Source organism: Bos indicus, chromosome 7, assembly GCF_029378745.1.
Source record: "Bos indicus isolate NIAB-ARS_2022 breed Sahiwal x Tharparkar chromosome 7, NIAB-ARS_B.indTharparkar_mat_pri_1.0, whole genome shotgun sequence".
Taxonomy (NCBI): domain Eukaryota; kingdom Metazoa; phylum Chordata; class Mammalia; order Artiodactyla; family Bovidae; genus Bos; species Bos indicus.
Genome location: NC_091766.1, coordinates 2,185,323 through 2,202,111, shown reverse-complemented (window position 1 = coordinate 2,202,111; position 16,789 = coordinate 2,185,323). Strand labels below are relative to the sequence as shown.

The window sequence follows — 16,789 nt, the reverse complement described above, 5'->3', positions numbered from 1 at the left end:
GTCGCTCAGTCGTGTCCGACTCTTCGAGACCCTGGACTGCAGCCCACCAGGCTCCTCCGTCCATGGGGTTTTCCAGGCGAGTATTGGAGTGGGGTGCCATCGCCTTCTCCAGACCCAGCCTACTATGCATCCACAAAGAATGTCCAGGAGATGAGAATCCGCTGGCACAAAGCCCCACACTTGCCAGAGTGTGGAAAGTGGCTCCTGGGGGGCTGCTGGAAGATTTTAGCAGGGAGGCCACAGACTGGGCACAAAAATCACGGGATAACAGTGAGAAAACCATTCCCTGCACAAGTTTCCTAGACTCCCTTGAGAGCCGTGGTAAGTGCCAGGAGGTCCCCGGCTTGCCACTAACCCTCCCTCCTTGTTTGCAGGGATAGCCCTGGGCAGGAAGCAATGTTTAGGTAGAAGTGTCTTTTTTTAAGGGATTGACTTTTATATTTGCCTCCTACTTAAGACAAGGAGTACTGGCTGTCCATGTTGGGACAGCAACATAAAAGTCTCCTCTAAAAATAAGGAAGAAAGAAGCATCTGCATTTTAAAAAGAGTGGTGTTTGCTCACATCAGCGGAGGTGCTAGATGCCCGCAGTCATGGAACCCCTGACCCCTCCAGGGCACAGGGAAGAAGATGGGACCCAAACTAGGAGAAAGGACTTGTGTGGGGTCCCCTCACTGACCCCCAGCATCACTTCCTACTTTGGTCCTGCAACTTGGGGGCGTGTGGATGAGTGAACCCCTGTGAGGGGTTCCAGGCAGCCTGCAGGAGCACAGTGCCACAGGGGCTGCCATGTGAGAAGGGGCATCCCGAGTTGTCAGAACATCCAAATTTCCAAGAGATGCCAGGCATCTCTATTTCAAAAGAACCGCTCGAATTCAAAATGAAACTAAATGAAAATATGCAAACGCACCATGGGAGCCCATCTACCAGCTGGCCTCGGCACCCACTGCTTGTGGAACTTGCTGACTTCCAGTAAGCGAGGGGCTTCCCCTTCGACTTTGAGTGGGAGGTATGGCATGTCTTAGACACATGTCCCTCCAAAACTGCTGTGAGGGAAGGCCTCTCCATTGGGAAAGTACTAAAGGAGAGACCCACCCATCAGCTGGGCCAAGCCAGGGGCAGAGGAGATAGGGTTGCAGCCCATGCCTCCCAGTCAGGCCCCCGACCCCCAGAAGAGTCAGGCTGTGGAGCCACCGCGTTGTCTGGCTCTGGCACTCACCCAGGTGATGGCTGGTGGTGTCTGCTTCCTGGATTAGCAGGTGTCTGGCTCCTGCCGGGATCTCAAACATCTTGATGTAACCTTGGTTGGGATGTGGGGAGACAAAGCCAAAAGAGAAGGGAGTCGCTGTCAAATGCAGACAATGTGAGGAGGGCCTTGCCCTCGATGGTGGTTCCAGAGGCCCAGTGTTTGATGGGCTCTGACTGTCCACTGAGAGAGGGGCCCATGGGAAAGCTAGTATATCCCAGACAGCAACAGCCCTCCGGCTCATTTTCAAATCCCGGCGCTTCTTCAACCTCTTCCATTGAAAACCTGGTGGGTGTCCTCACGAGTAGCCCTGGAGTCATGCCCCGCATGGAGCTAAGATGCCACAACCAAGAGAGAGGCTTTCAGCAAACTGCTTGGTCTCCCTGGACCTCAGCAGCTTAATCCCTAAACAAAAGACAGCCTGCTCACATGGGACTGTGCAGCAGCCAGCTGGCAGCAGCCCAGCACCAGCTCTGAGTGGAGTGTGGTAGGTTTGCTCCAGGCCCTTCTTCCAAAAGAGTTGAGCCAAAGTGCCTGCGTGCCTGCGTGTGTGCTCAGTCACTCAGTCTTGTGCAACCCTGTGTGACCCCATGGACTGTATAGCCCACCAGGCTCCTCTGTCCCTGGGGTTTCTCCAGGCCAAAATACTGGAGTGGGTTGCCATGCCCTTCTCCGGGGGATCTTCGTGACCCAGGGATGGAACGCTCATCTCCTGCGTCTTCTGCATTGGCAGGTAGCTTCTTTACCAGTGAGGACCCGGGAAGCCCACCAAAGTGGCTTCTCCCCATTTCAGTCAGAGGCAGAGCAGTCAGCTGCCGCAGGCCCACCCAGAGCCCCGAAGCCAGGTGGAGGGACCAGTCTGGAAGGAGGTTCATCCAGAGGGCTGTTTACCCAGAGCCCACCTTGGCCAGGGACCCCAAGTTCCCCAGCCCCAAATTTCCTGTGGCCCTGTTGGGACAGGCCTACGTTTCCCTAGGCCACAGGCTGCACTGGCTAGCTCATCAAAGGTCCCGCCCACAGGCGCCTGGGGGCGGCAGTGGTGGGGCAGACAGCAAGGGAGGCCAGGGGTGGCTAGAAAGCCTTGGACAGCTGGGGAGGGAGCCCTCAAATAAAGGCACTGAAGGCTCACCTTGTGCACCCCACACCTGGGCATCTCCCTGTCCCCACCCAGCCTGGGGCCTGACACAGCGACCCCTAAGATTGCCTCTCCACCTCACCCTCCCAGACTTAGAGCCCCTCTTCCCAGACAGCCCCCGGCTCGGGCCTCTGGGCAGGGGGAGGGAGGGGTGCACTCACCAAGCTTCTTGGGCGAGCGCGAGAACGTGCCCTTGACCACCTTGCAGTGGGAGTTGTCCCCTCCGCACACACCACACTTGTCCTCCTGCTTGCTGGAGCCGATCACCCCATCACAGCCCACCTTCTGCAGAGGGATGGGGGAAATGCGGTGCCCGCTGAGACCCTACTCCCCACTGGGCCCTGGCGCCTGCTCCCTCGGCAGCCTGAAGCAGAGGAAGGAGAGGGGGCTTCGGAGCAAGAAAGAGCCTGTGTGCCCAACTGCAGGGAGGGCGCAAAGTGGCCCAGATGGCGTGTGCAGGCTCTCTCACCCCACATTTTGTAAATAATGACCATGTAACAGCTGAGCGCATTTGTGCCCTTGCGCATGCGCATCACGAGGTGCTTGCTTAGCCGCGAGTTACTTGCGCTGTAGGGATATGTGAGCTCCACGTAAAAAGGGGAGGCGTGACTGCTGCCTCACGGCTGTGTCCCTTGGGTGAGCCACGAGAGGAGAGAACACAGCGTGAATACTGCTACAGCTGCTGCGTCAGCCAGGAGAGACGCTGTGTGCAGTTGTGTTATGTTACGTCTGCTGCTATGGCTGCCGCGTCAGCCAGGAGAGAATAAATGTGTCTGCAGTTCCAGCGGCTCCTCGAGTCTCCGTCCAGCCTCTTAGCTCGTGCCTTGCCTACCCTGGTTTCAGCGAACGGCGTGGACAGTGTGAACAGCATGACAATTGGCATCATGAAAGGGATCAGCAAGACACCCACCCAAGGACCAGCCTTTTCCTTGCTCACTCATCCACTCATCTGGACACTGTAACCTGTAGCGGACTCTGCACAGCCTAGTGTGAGAGTCGCTCAGTCCTGTCTGACTCTTTGTGACCCCATGGACGATACAGTCCATGGAACTCTCCAGGCCCGAATACTGGAGTGGGTAGCCTTTCCCTTCTCCAGGGGATCTTCCCAGCCCAGGAATAGAACCCAGGTCTCCCACATTGCAGGCGGATTCTTTACCAGCTGAGCCACCAGGGAAGCCCAAGAATACTGGAGTGGGCAGCCTATCCCTTCTCCAGTGGATCTTCCTGACCCAGGAATTGAACTAGGGTCTCCTGCATTGCAGGTGGATCCTTTACCAGCTGAGCTACCAGGCCTTAGTCCCGAAGCTGCCCTGGCATAGCACACTGGCGTCCTCGTGAACATGAATCAGACGTGGCCTCTGCCCGTGTCCCCGGCGTCCACGCAGCGGCCCTCTGGGGCTCCCCCACAGAGCTTCGGCCTGCAGGTCCCTCCCTCACACTGCTCCCAGGAATGGTGCCCTCTCAGTCTGTCTCGGGGCGTGTGGGCGGGACACAAGAGCTGGTAGGACCGCTTCTGCCTTCATTCTCTCGATGAATCCTCTCAACACTGTCCACCCTAGTATTAAAACTCGTTCCACACAGAGCAGGGATGTTTCCTTGCCCGAGGCCACCTGGTGGAGGCAGTAACACATTCCAGTCCTTTTGCTCGCTACAGCCCTGCGACAGCACACCATTCCCAGCCGCAGAGCTCTGTGCGGAGCAGACCCGGGGTGTGAGCACACTGCCTGAGGCCACGTTCACACCCATGCCCACACTCAGCAGGGAAGACAGCCTCTCCTCTAGCTGCTCTGCTCCCTGCCTGTTCTAGCATGCGCCGCAGCTTCACAGGTTTCCCTCTTTGCCCTGGCTGCCAGGAAGCCCAGAGCCAGTTCACCCCTCAAGATCCTCCTCTCACCACCTCTTGTGAGACTGCTTCCTTTCCCTTTTCTCTTTGATTTCTGCCTTTTGTCTTACAAAGACCTTTGAGGGCTGGGTCTCCAGACTACGAAGGGGCTACAGAGCCAGTTTCTGGCCATGCAGTCTTAGAGAATTATTCAAACTGGCCAACCCCAAGCTGTTTATTCTGCCTGCCTCCCCTTTCCCACTATGGAAACCCCAATAAAAGCTCTGGCCCAGACTTTCCCCTGCTCCTTCTGCCTCCTAACTGAACCTGGTGCACAGCACAGCATGCTCTTCCCTCAGGAAATGAAAGTAATAAGCTCTTCTTTAATGACAAGTGACTTTTCTGTGTCATCATTCAGTCACCTCCCTCAATTAAAATCCCACGATTACGGAAGAGACATTGCTGTCTTTGTTTTCAAGTATTAATACTTGGTTGCGTGTTTGGAGGTGAGCAGACTACGTGGCTTGCCCTCCCTGCTGGCTACAATCCTACTGAAACTCGTGTGGAGAGAATCCCTGCGCTCTCCTCCCACAACGCCACACCCCACTTCTCTGTTCTTCCAGCCTCTTCCACCTCCTCCAGGGGACCTGCCGCAGGCTCTCTGCCAGAGATAGCCTGAGGATGCTCACTTCTCAGGAAGGTGAGACGGGAGTCAGCCTCGTCGACACTGCAGTCTGCCACATTTATAGAAGCTGCAGAGGCTCCCTGCTATTTCTAGAAAAGGGGGCAGGTCTGCACTCACGTTGCTAATAACATGCTGAGTGTGCCCCGTAGCTGTCTCCTGTGACATCCAAAGACAGTACAGTAACAAAACACAGCATTTCAACAAAGAACCAAGCCGACAAGAACCACAGTGGGCTCCCCTGAGCAAGAGTAAGCTGTCCAGTGCCCAGCGGAGTGCAAGGACACAGTGGTGCTTCACAAGGGGGTCCCCAGGACCTAGTGTGTCCGGGCCACCTGTGGCGCTGGTGAAACTCATGTTCTGGGCCACGGCCTCGTCCTACACAAGCAGAATTTCTGAGGTGGCGCCCTGAGCTCCTCAGGGGGCTCCTCAGACTCAAGTCTGAGAACCCCTGTCATGGAGGAGGACAGCAGGGAGTAGGGGCTGGGAACCAACATTTGCTGACAGCCTGCCCTGATCGAGGTGCGGTTTGCAGTACTTTGCATGCTTAACCTCAGCAAGTCTTCCCGAAGCCCCAGAAAGCCGAGGCCCTGAACCATTGCTGCCCCTGCTCCTGGGGCACTCACCCTGCAGTCCCCACGCACGCAGAGGCTGAAGGCGTCCTTGTAGGAACAGCGTGTCCCGTCATGCACCATACGCTTCATGGACACCACCTCCCCGGTCTCCTTGGACTCACAGTAGAGATGACACCGCTCCTTGGCTGGAAGGGAAGCAGGGGGTGTTGGCTAGCTGGCCACACTGCTCACTTTCTTGTAGTTTCCTTCCTAAGTTTGCTAAAGGGAAGCACCTCGCAAAGAGAAACTCCCACCCAGGAGCGTTTCCTTATGATTCACTTGCCCCCCGCCCCACGTCTGCCCTGGGCCAGGGGAGAAAGGGAAAGAGGAGTAACGACAGCAACCTGCTTCATGACCCTGTTGTACGGGACTTAGCTTCCCCCAGCTGAGCCAGGCTGCTGTGGATGCAGCCAGGTCTCGGATCGCTGGGGTCCTACCTAGGGAACCCCATATTCAGGGGAAGGGCAGCTGGCTCTTTGCCAGCTCTCTACTTGAAGACCTTTTCCAGTCCACCTCTGTAACCCCAAATAAGATGCCCCTTGCTTCTGTCTCGGGTACCGGGCACCTTCCCTTCTCAGCATTTATCTCAGAAGTCACTGAGACACCTCATCATTATTTGATTTTTTGCCAGACCACAGTCCCCCTCTTGGGGGCGGGGGGAAATCCCATCTGCTCTGGCACCTTCTCCTTGCATGCAGACGTGGGGCTTGCAACAGGTGCTCAGCTGAGGTAACAGATACAGCAGAGCAGGCCGCAGACCCCGCCTCCCTCTGCTCGATGCCTGAAAAGAATGGAAACTGCGTGGGATTCAGTTGAAATACAAACACTCTCACGCCTGAAGCTACCAGACTTTTCAGTCCCAGCAGCCAACAAATGCCTTTTGGTTCTTAAACCAGTTCAAGTCACTTGGAACGGAGAGTTCTCACTGAAAGATGAGAGGTCAAAGGTAACCTGATTCCTTGGACAACTCTGGCCTGTCCCTGCCCTGCGGCTGAGCGGGGCTAATGGTGCAATGCCAGCCTTGTCCACCAGAGGGCAACTGCAGGCGCCTGGGGCCAGCTGGAGCTTCCCTCTCTGCTGCATCCTTGGCCAGGCTCAGTTCCCTGGCTTTTCTGGGACTGCAGTCCTGCCATGAGCCCCCAGCCCAGGGTGGGCTCTGTTGGCACGCCCATACAGAATCAGTGGCCCAGGGAGCCCTGAGCCCTCCACGGAGTGCCCACACCCCTTGGGGCTCACCGTCCGGGTGCTCGTGTGGCAGCCAGTGGCCCAGGGAGCCCTGGCCCCTCCACCGAGTGCCCGCTCCCCCTGGGGCTCACCGTCCCGGTGCTCGTGGGGCAGCCAGTGGTGTTGAGCGTCACCATGCTCGAAGTACAGGTCCCACTGCCGGCACTGCTCCTCGCGGAAGTCGGCCAGCGCGTCAGGGCAGTCCTGCGAGTTGCAGAGCTGGAAATCGTAGGCGAGGCCCGAGCATGTGCGGCCCCCATTGGCTGGGCTGGAGGAGAAAGCAGAGAGGCCTTCCAATGGGGTGCCACCAGGAAGAGGCCAGCACTTAAGAGTGCCACCTGTGGGATCTGAGGGGATCCCTGAGCCTTGGGGGTGAGGGGGCAGCGCTGCTGAGTGAAGGAACCCAGCCCTGCCCTGTCCCAGAGGCTTGGAGCATCAGTACAGGAGAGGCTGGTAATCCTCCTGGGGGCCCCAAGGGGAGGGAGCAGCTACTCAGGCCCTGTGCACCCCGGGCCCCACCCCAGCTCCTGTAGCTATGGCTGTGAACCAGCAGTGATCTGTAACAGGGCCTGTAGGGTCTGCCACACCCCCGGCCATAAGCCCCAGGGTGGAGGAGCTGGGTGAGCCTTCCCTACATCCTCCCGACCTGGGCCTCACACACAGTGAGAACTCACAGTAATCTGAAGTAGTGGAATCCTGCTACAGGTATTCTCAACAAGTGTCAGGTACATCTCCAGGTTTCCTCCACCTCAAGAAAACTTGGGCTGTACATCTGTAATTTCCTTACTTTGCTGAGAACCTCACCAGTCCTAAAAGCACTAACTCCATGGGAAGCGTGCTGGCTGGTGGCCAGCAAGTGCCCCTGGAAGTCAGGGTGCTGGAGCATGGCAGGCCAGCACCTTGGGAGGAGGGGGGTGGGGGGCTTCAGTGTTGCCATCTGCCAGGTGTGACAGAGCCAAGCAGAACCCAAGGCCCCACCTGAGTCTTGGGCAAAAGCCATGCTCTGCTGTGATGGGGGTGTACAGCATACAGCATTGCAGAGTGGACGATGGAAGGGGCTAGCTTCCATGAGGCTCCTTGCACAGTGCCATGTTCTTGGGGGAAGTCAGTGGAAATAATGACCACAGAAATTTGTGGAGTAAGAACCAAGAGGCTCAGTGTTTGAATGGGACCATGAAAGAAAGGGTGACTTTGAGATTTACATCATGGCCCCTGATGGGACGACAGACAAATGACAATAACAGCTTGGGCATTACCAAGAAGGGGTGCAGGCCTGGGTGTGTAGGTATGGGAAGCCCAGGGCATCGGGCAGCAAGAAACAGCAGGAAGGGGCCAGCCTAGGCAGGAGACAGACATATTCAAACAGAAATCCGGGATAATCCCAAAAGAGAGTGTGAGTGGGAGAATACAGGGGAGGCCCGGGAAGAAGAGAAAATGGGGAGCTTGAGCTCATGCTGCAAGCTGCAGTTCTGCAATCACAAGAGTGGCAGGGCAAAGAACACAGAGGGAACTCAACCCAGGGAGCAGGGGCCCAGCAGGGAGCCTCAGAAGTCTTCATACTGGCCCCAGAATCCCAGGAAGAACTACTGAGCACAGGGAGCAGCAACTAAAGATTCGGCAGTGGGAGGCCCAGCCATTATCTCCAGGAAGACACACGAAAGGGGAGGCCCATGGAGTGGCCCCTGGAGTGTGGGGGCCTCCGGGCTCTGCTGGGCTCTGGAGGCTGGGTGCTGACGCAGGCCAGGCTGGCATGAGCAAACCACAGTCAGAGCTCTGTGCGCACATCTGTGCTGTCTGATGGTCACTGATGTGGAGGGAACGGGGCGCTGGCCTGCACTGGGCAGGCCCGATACTGTTTGTGAACAGACGGGTTGGCAGGTGGTTCTGGCGGTTTTGTTCATGTTACTGCTGCCCTTCAACCCTTGCTGCCTAAGAAAGCTGGACCAGCCAGAGGGGGAAAAATATCCCTAAAGTGCACATGTCGGGAGGGACAGAAGATAGAGCACCTGCAACCTGCATGATCTCCCCTAGGGCCAGACCTGGGCTGAGTCCCCTGAGCCCCAAGAGCCTGGCATCAGGCAGGCACCAGGAGGAGTCAGGGCCTGGTAAGGAGCGAGGGGGAGGCCAGGCCAGATCTGCTCCTCTGACGGTGCATCCTGGACCGGAACCTGAAAGTCCTTGCCCAGCACCCTGTAGCCTCTGAGTTTCTAACTTCCTGTCTTGTCAATCTAAGTACGTGAGGCTCGAGTACTAGCCCCAGGGACGCTCTGAGGATAGCACAGGGGCTGGGGCTTGCTTGGGAGGCTGGACAGGGCGCGTGGGTGGAGGTGGGAGCCTGGTGGGCCTTTGGACACCTCTCCAGGCTTTCCCCTTTTGGGCAGCTGGGCACGGGTGGCATGCCGCTTGACCTTGCCTCTTGCCTGATTGCAATCATTTGCTCTCCTGCTCAGGCTCTCAGCCTCCCAGGGCCCGAGAGAGCCCTTCTCTTTATCCCCACTGCCTCATCTCTGTTCCACCTTCTGTCTTGATGCCCTCAAGCAGGAAGAGCAGAGCAGGTTGGGGTCTAGAGTAGGATGCAGGCCAGGAGGAAGGAGACCAGGTTTCCGAGTCTCCAGGGCTGGCTCTGCCCCCAGCAGACTGTGAGCCTTCCCCTTCCTAAGTCTCGGTCCCTCCCAGGGAGGATGAGAAGGGGCCAGACTTGCCTACTCTCACACCCTCTCCACACTGACATCTGGAGGAGCCTTGCAGGATAGGGTAGGCTAGCAAGGGCCCTTGGGGACCACAGCTGCCCCCCAGGAAGACTGGGAAACATCAGGGCAAACTCACTGTGGGTTGTCGCACTGACGGGTCCTGAACTTCACACCTGTGCCGCAGGTACGCGAGCAGGAGCCGAAGGGACTCCAGGCACCCCAGTTGCCATCTCGTTTGAGAATGTCAGGTGTCAGCCAGATGCAGTGTCCTTTAAAGCAGTGCTGAAAGACAGAAGGTCATATGCCCCCCACTCTTCAGCTTGCAGTGTCCGTGATGAGTGCCCGGCCCTGGAGGTACAAGAAAGAAGGCCCTACTGACCCCTGGAAGCTCGGAATCTCTTTGGGAGGTGTGGTAAGATGTTGGCCTGCCCAGATTTGGGCACCACCCTGGCCTCCACCACCCTGGCCTCCTGCCACCACCACCACCACCCTGGCCTCCTGCCACCCTCAGTGCCTCGTTTAGCCTGCTCTGTCCCCTCACCAGAGCCCACCCCACGCCATGCCTGCAGGGTGAAGCCCCCAGGCCAGTGTGCCCACACAGTGCCATTTATAAAGATGCAGGCGACACACCAAGCCAGTGACTCTAGAGACATACAAGGTCTACTGTTTAAGTTAAAAAAGCAATTTAAATAAAGTACGGAAATGAAGGACAGGTGATATGCTGACACGGTAAAAATTCGTGAATATAGGACGTAGAACACTGGAGCGCAGGAAAGTCAGCCTGAACCTGATCACACTGCTGCCCTTCTTACCCCAAGGAGGAAGCTTAGACAATTTAGGGCCGACTTGAAGAAGAGTGAAAAATTAAAAATACTAAATGAGGTATGCAATGGAATGTTGATTTACAACTAGAAAAGTATACAATATAAAAAAGTTTAAAATTTAAAAACTGACAAATACCACAAACAACCAAAAACAGAAAACAATGATTTTTTTAGAATTGGTTGATTTACACAATGTTCGCTGCAATTCTAACTGCATACTCTTTCATCCCCTCTTCAGATGACAACAATTTCGTCAGCGTGTATTTCACAGGGAGAGTAGAAAGACGATTCCCCAGCAAGCTTTTTCTGTAAGGACCAGGTGGTAACGGTTTTAATCTTTGAAGGTGACAAGGTCTCTACTGCAACTACTCAACTCGGCCATTAGAGCATGAAAGTGGCTAGAGACAACACATAAACGGATGGATATGGCTGCATTCCAATAAAACATCATTTACAAAAGCAGGCAGCAGATGGAAACTTCTAGAATGGAGCTGAAAGAGGCTCAGGGAACTCGCTCGTCAGTAAAACAACCATTTAACTGGTGAAAATTATTTTCTAAACAAACTATTTAAATTATCTGGACAATAAGGACTGAGTTATATCATAGGGAACTACATTAAATATCTTGTAATAACTTATAATGGAAAAAATCTGAAAAAAAATATTACAGAATCACTTTGTTGTATACCTGAAAGTAACACAATAATGTAAATCAACTATACTTCAATATAGAAGGAGAAGAGGGCATCAGAGGATGAGACAGCTGGATGGCATCGCTGATGCAATGGACACGCACTTGGCAAACTTCGGGAGATGGTGAGGAACAGAGAGGCCTGGTGTGCTGTAGTCCATGGGGTCACAAAGAGTTAGACACGCCTGGGTGACTGAACAACACCACCACCAACAAAATACTTCAATAATAAAATAAGGTATCTGGAAACTGTCCTAAGCTCAATACAACAAATGGAGAAAATATACTAATTCTTGTAAGAATTGTGCAAGTCTATACATGTGAGCCACAACCCTCTCCCATTCTTTCCCCATCTTAGTGTGATGGAGGCCTTACCACTTAAAAGACAGAGATTCCTTGTTTCCTCAGCTTCCAGTCTAGGGCTATAGTTTCACCCTGGGAAAGGCAGGCCATTGGCATCTCCCATACCATGCAACTCTGTGTTGCAGAAAATCTGTTTCAGGCAGGGAACTCCCTTTGCCCACCCAGTCCTCACTCCTAGAGTGGAGGCTCTACCCCAAGTATAGAAAACCAAGAATGCTGTACTCTAGTAACCCCTTCCCTGGTTTGCTTGTAGGGAAGACGTTCTATGCTGAAAGGGAAGAGCCAAGAGTAGGGTCCTATCCCTATTCACTGACCTGTTTGTACACCAAGAATGTCACTCTGGAAGCGGAGAACCCTGCTCCTAGTTCCAGGGCAGTGCTGCAGTGGTCTTCCCAGAAGGGGAGGTAGAACTAAGAGCTCCATAGCTCACCCTAAGAGGACTAAATTTATTTGGAATGGAGCATGAGGAAGTTCATGCCTAAGGGCATTGTCAAAAACAACAGAAATCTCGGGAGTGAGCAATTAAGAGGAGACCAGTAGCTCCACGATACTAGTAAGCAACAAGTAAAATAGTAACCCAACTAGAAGTGAAACAGAGAGAACCAGGGAAAGGACAGCTAGAGTACTTCTGGGATCTGTACTGTGCTGTGCTTAGTCACTCAGTCATGTCTGACTCTTTGCAACTCCATGGACTGTAGCCCACCAGGCTCCTCTGTTCATGGGGATTCTCCAGGCCAGACTACTGGAGTGGGCTGCCATGCCCTCCTCCAGGGGATCTTCCCAACCCAGTGACTGAACCCGGGTGTCCCACATTACAGGCGGAATCTGAGCCACCAGAGAAGCCTGAGAAAGCTTCAAATACTGGTAACACCCTGCCCCTGTGAAGGGTCCAGAATTTAACTGGGTCAGGCTGTGGACAACTTGTACCCCAGAGCATTATCAAAAACAATACAGCAATCAGCTAGCCGCTAGTGAAAGCTAATTAGGTGTGATACCAATAGAGGCAGAATAGCTAGAGCTTAGCAGTAAAACCAGAGAAAGAGACAAAGAGAACGTGGCTAATCCCACCGTTCTGGTGGTGGAGGTGGAGCTGTGTGGCCTCAGTGACTATGTTTCTGCCCAAGGCTATGGTCTCCGAGGAGAAGGTGATGGCAATCCACTCCAGTACTCTTGCCTGGAGAATCCCAGGGACAGGGGAAGCCTGGTGGGCTGCCGTCTATGGGGTCGCACAGAGTCGGACACGACTGAAGCAACAGCAGCAGCAGCAGGATCTCCAAGGGGCAATATCAGCAGCTGCATGCTGCAGGGCAAATAAAATTTATTCAAACAGTGCAGCCAGGTCACTAAACAAATAAACAGGTAAACAAGCAAACAACAGCACAACAAGGTCTGGGGGAATCAATATAACCAGTATCCAGAGTTTCTTCAATGTATTATCTAAAATGTCCAGTTTCAACAAAACTTACTGAGACATGAAAAGAAATGTAATCCATACACAGGAAAGTAAGCAGGCAACAGAAATTACCTTTGAGGAGGCCCAGATGCTAGACTTAGTAGACAAAAATTTCTAACCAGCTATTATAAATACATTCAGAGAACAAAAGGAAACCATGTCTAAAGAACTAAAGGGGAGTATAAGAACAGTGTCAAATAGCATCAAGAAAGTGATAGAAACTAAAAATGAAAAAGAAAAAAAAAACTAAATTCTGTAGCTCAAAAGTACAAAAACAAATGAAAAACTCACTAGAGGTCTCAGTAATAGATGTGAGCTGGAAGAAGACTCCATGAACTTGAACACAGATCAATGGAAATTATACAAGCTGAAGAGCAGAGAGGGGAGAAATAAAGAAAACTGAACAGAACCTCTGAGAAGTATGGAAGACCATAAGTTCACTGAAATGTGCATAGTAAAAGTACCAAAAGGAGAGGACACAGAGGACGGAGTAGAAAATATTCAAAGAAATAATGGTTGAAAACTTCCAAAATTTGATTACAAACATTAATGGAAACATCCGAGAAATTTAAGCAAGGACGATAAATGCAAAGAGATCCACTCCCACATTATAGTCAAAGTTGTTGAAAGACAAAGCAAAAATGTCAAAAGAAGGAAAAGAAAAATGACTCATTGGACACCCAATAAGATTAACAGCTGACTTTTAATCAGAAATAATGGAGGTCAGAGGTAATGGTGTCCACCAAGAATCATATATAACAAAGCTATCTTCCAACAATGAAAGTGAAATAAAAATATTCTTAGATAAACAAAATCTGGGATAATTCACTGCTAGCAGACCTGCCATAGAGCAAATACTAAATTAGGAGTTTAAGGTCAACATACACACACTATTATATATAAAATAGATAACCAACAAGGACCTATTGTATAGCACAGGGAACTCTACTCAGTACTCTGTAATAGTCTATATGGGAAAAGAAACTGAGAAAGAATGAATATATGTCTATGTATAACTGAATCACCATGCTATACACCTGAAACTAACACGACATTGTGAATCAACTATACTTCAATACAGTTATAAAAAAGAAATACTAAAAGGGGTTATTCAGGCTGAAAACAAGTGACAACAGAGAATAATTGAAATCCACATAAAAAAAAAACAGAAAGTTCTGAAAATGGGCAAATTTCTAGAAAGACACAGACTACCAAAGCTCATTTAATGAGACCTAAAAATTTCAATAGACCTGTAACAAACAAAAGAGATTGAATTAGTGATTTAAAATTTCTCACAAAAAATAGCTGAAGGCCCAATTACTTCACTGACGAATTCTATCAAACATTTAAAGAAAAATTAATACCAATTCTTCACAAACTCTTCCAAAAAATGGAAGAGAAGATTTTCCCCAGTTCATTCAATGAGGCTAATATTACCCTGATACCAAAATCAGACAAAGATATTATAAGATAAAGACTAGAGAACAATATCTCTTATAAAAATAGACTTTAAATTCCTCAATAAAATTTTAGCAAACCAAATCCAACAGCATGGTAAAAGATTACATATCATTACCAAGTGAAATTTATCTGAGGAATGCAAGGTTTAGCATCCTAAACCTTGAAAAGAATAAAGGAAAAACAATATGGTCACCTCAAGACTCAAAAACTAAAATTGGCAAAATCCAACATCCTTTCCTGAAAAAAGCACTCAAAAGACAAGACTAGAAGTTCCTCAAGTTGATAAAAGACATCAATGAAATACCCCATCATGCTTAATGGTGAAAGAATGAATGGTTTCCCCCTAATCAGAAGAAAGAAAAGGGTGTCTGCCCACACTACTTCTAGTCAACACTGTACCGTAAGTTCTAGCTAGAACAATTAGGCAAGAAAAAGAAGGAAAGGGCATCCAGTCTGGAAAGGAAGAAGTAAAACTATATCTATTTGCAGATGAAATGATCTTCTATGTAGAAAATCCTATGAAAGTGAAAGTCACTCAATCGTGTCCGACTCTTTGTGACCCATGGAATTCTCCAGGCCAGAATACTAGAGTGGGTAGCCTTTCCCTTCTCTAGGGGATCTTCCCAACCCAGGGAATGAACTCAGGTCTCCCATATTGCAGGCGGATTCTTTACCAGCTGAGCCACAAGGGAAGCCCTAGAATACTGGAGTGGGTAGCCTGTCCCTTCTTCAGCAGATCTTCCTGACCCAGGAAGCGAACCAGAGTCTCCTGCATTGCAGGCAGATTCTTTACCAACTGAGCTATGAGGGAAGAAAATCCTATGGAAACCACTAAACACTATTGAAAAGCACTAAAAACTAATTTTTAAAAGTTCAGTGAGATTGCAGGATTCAAGATCGATATACAAAAATCGATTGTATTTCTATAGACTAGCAATGAACGAACTGAAATGAGATTAAGAAAACAATTCTATCAGAGACATTGAGAACAGACTGGTGGTTGTCTAGGGGGAGGAAGGTGGGAGAGGGTTGAATTGGGAGTTTGGAATTAGCAGATGCAACTGGTGTATACAGAATGGATAAACAACACAATCTTACTATATAGCTCAGGGAACTATATTCAATATCCTGCAGTAAACCATAATGGACAAGGACATAAAATATTCATATAATTACAGTATTTATATTATACAATTTATAAATGTTTATATAAATACAAAAATTTACATAAATAAATGAGTCATTTTCCTGCACAGCAGTAACATAACATTGTAATTCAGCTATGCTTCAATAAAAAGTAAAAAGAGAAATTAGAAGCATTTTGAGTTAAAAAAAAAAAAAAGAAAACAATTCTACTTACAATAACATCAAAAAATGACAAAAAAAATTTTAGGGATAAATTGAAGGAAAAAAATGTGACATTAGTACACTGAAAACTATAAAAACGTGTTGAAAGATCAATGATCAAAAGTCTAAGTAAATGGAAAGACATCCCATGTTCATGGACCAGAGTTTAATATGGCAGCACAGTCATACTCAGAGACATTGCTGGTTCAGTTTCAGACCACCACAATAAGTAAATATCAAAATAAGGAGGGCCATATGAATTTTTTTGGTTTCCCAGCACATGCAAAAGTTATGTTCACACTATACTGTAAGCTATCAAGTGTGCCATTATGTCTTAAAAAAACAACGTACATATCATACTTTAGAATATTTTATTGCTAAAAAATGCTAACCATTAACTGATAATGCAGGGTGTTAGGGAAATTAAATGAATAGTCTGTTTAAGCTTCAGAGACAAAGCAGAGCAGGCCTCTGACCTTGCTTCTAACCTGCCTGGACACCGCCCTGGCTGGCAGTGACTGGGAGTGACTGCCTGCTGTGAGGGCAAGACTTGTAGCAGCTTAGGTAAGATGGGGGAGCAATCTTGAGATTGTTGAGCCCCTGAAGGGGGCCTGGCCACCAAGTCCCAGGCTTAACAACATTCCAAGTTTTACAAAACAAAACAAACAGCATTAACATGAAACCAGGCTTGCAATTTGGTCATAGATGGATGATGATATCAGTTTGCTTCCATCCTGGGATTATAAGCAGGAACTCCTGACTGCAACCTTAAAAGTCTCACCCACAGAGCTGACTTGCTGACCTCTCCCAATTGGGACTCCAGAAGCTCTGGGACACGGGACTTCCCAGCACTGATTAAGTCTGGATGTTTGTCAAAACCCAATTTCGTGATGTATCCTCTGCTCTTTCTATTTCTCTTTTCTTTTAATCTTAGTATATTGAAAGTAAGCTAGATAATTCTCTAATAAATATTTGTATCATTTATTTGTATTATCAAGCGACTTATTTTGTTAACAAATCCTTTGAACCTGAGACGAAAGTGAAAACTTTCAGCAAAACACAGGTAGCTACAAACCTTCAATTTGTTAAAAAAAAAAAAAAAAAAGAAAGTAGTGTCTGCAAAGCACAATAAAGCAAAGTGTAATAAATTGAGGAATGCCTGTATTCCCCATATTGATCTGTGACTCAATATGACACTTATGCTAGAATTTTGCAGACACCGAGATACTTGTAAAAATT

The 16,789-nt window shown here is 50.0% G+C and overlaps 1 protein-coding gene across 1 annotated transcript in view; it reads right to left on the bottom strand.

Moving 5' to 3' along the window:
• Window positions 1-16,789, bottom strand: part of ADAMTS2 (ADAM metallopeptidase with thrombospondin type 1 motif 2) — a 242,247-nt gene that overhangs the window by 19,597 nt on the left and 205,861 nt on the right. Inside the window, exons 11-15 of the mRNA XM_070792386.1 lie at window positions 9,548-9,693; window positions 6,814-6,989; window positions 5,510-5,643; window positions 2,541-2,664; window positions 1,218-1,298 (exon numbers count right to left, since the gene is read on the bottom strand). Of these exons, the coding sequence (XP_070648487.1) occupies window positions 1,218-1,298; window positions 2,541-2,664; window positions 5,510-5,643; window positions 6,814-6,989; window positions 9,548-9,693 (661 nt within the window). The remainder of the gene's footprint in view (window positions 1-1,217; window positions 1,299-2,540; window positions 2,665-5,509; window positions 5,644-6,813; window positions 6,990-9,547; window positions 9,694-16,789) is intronic.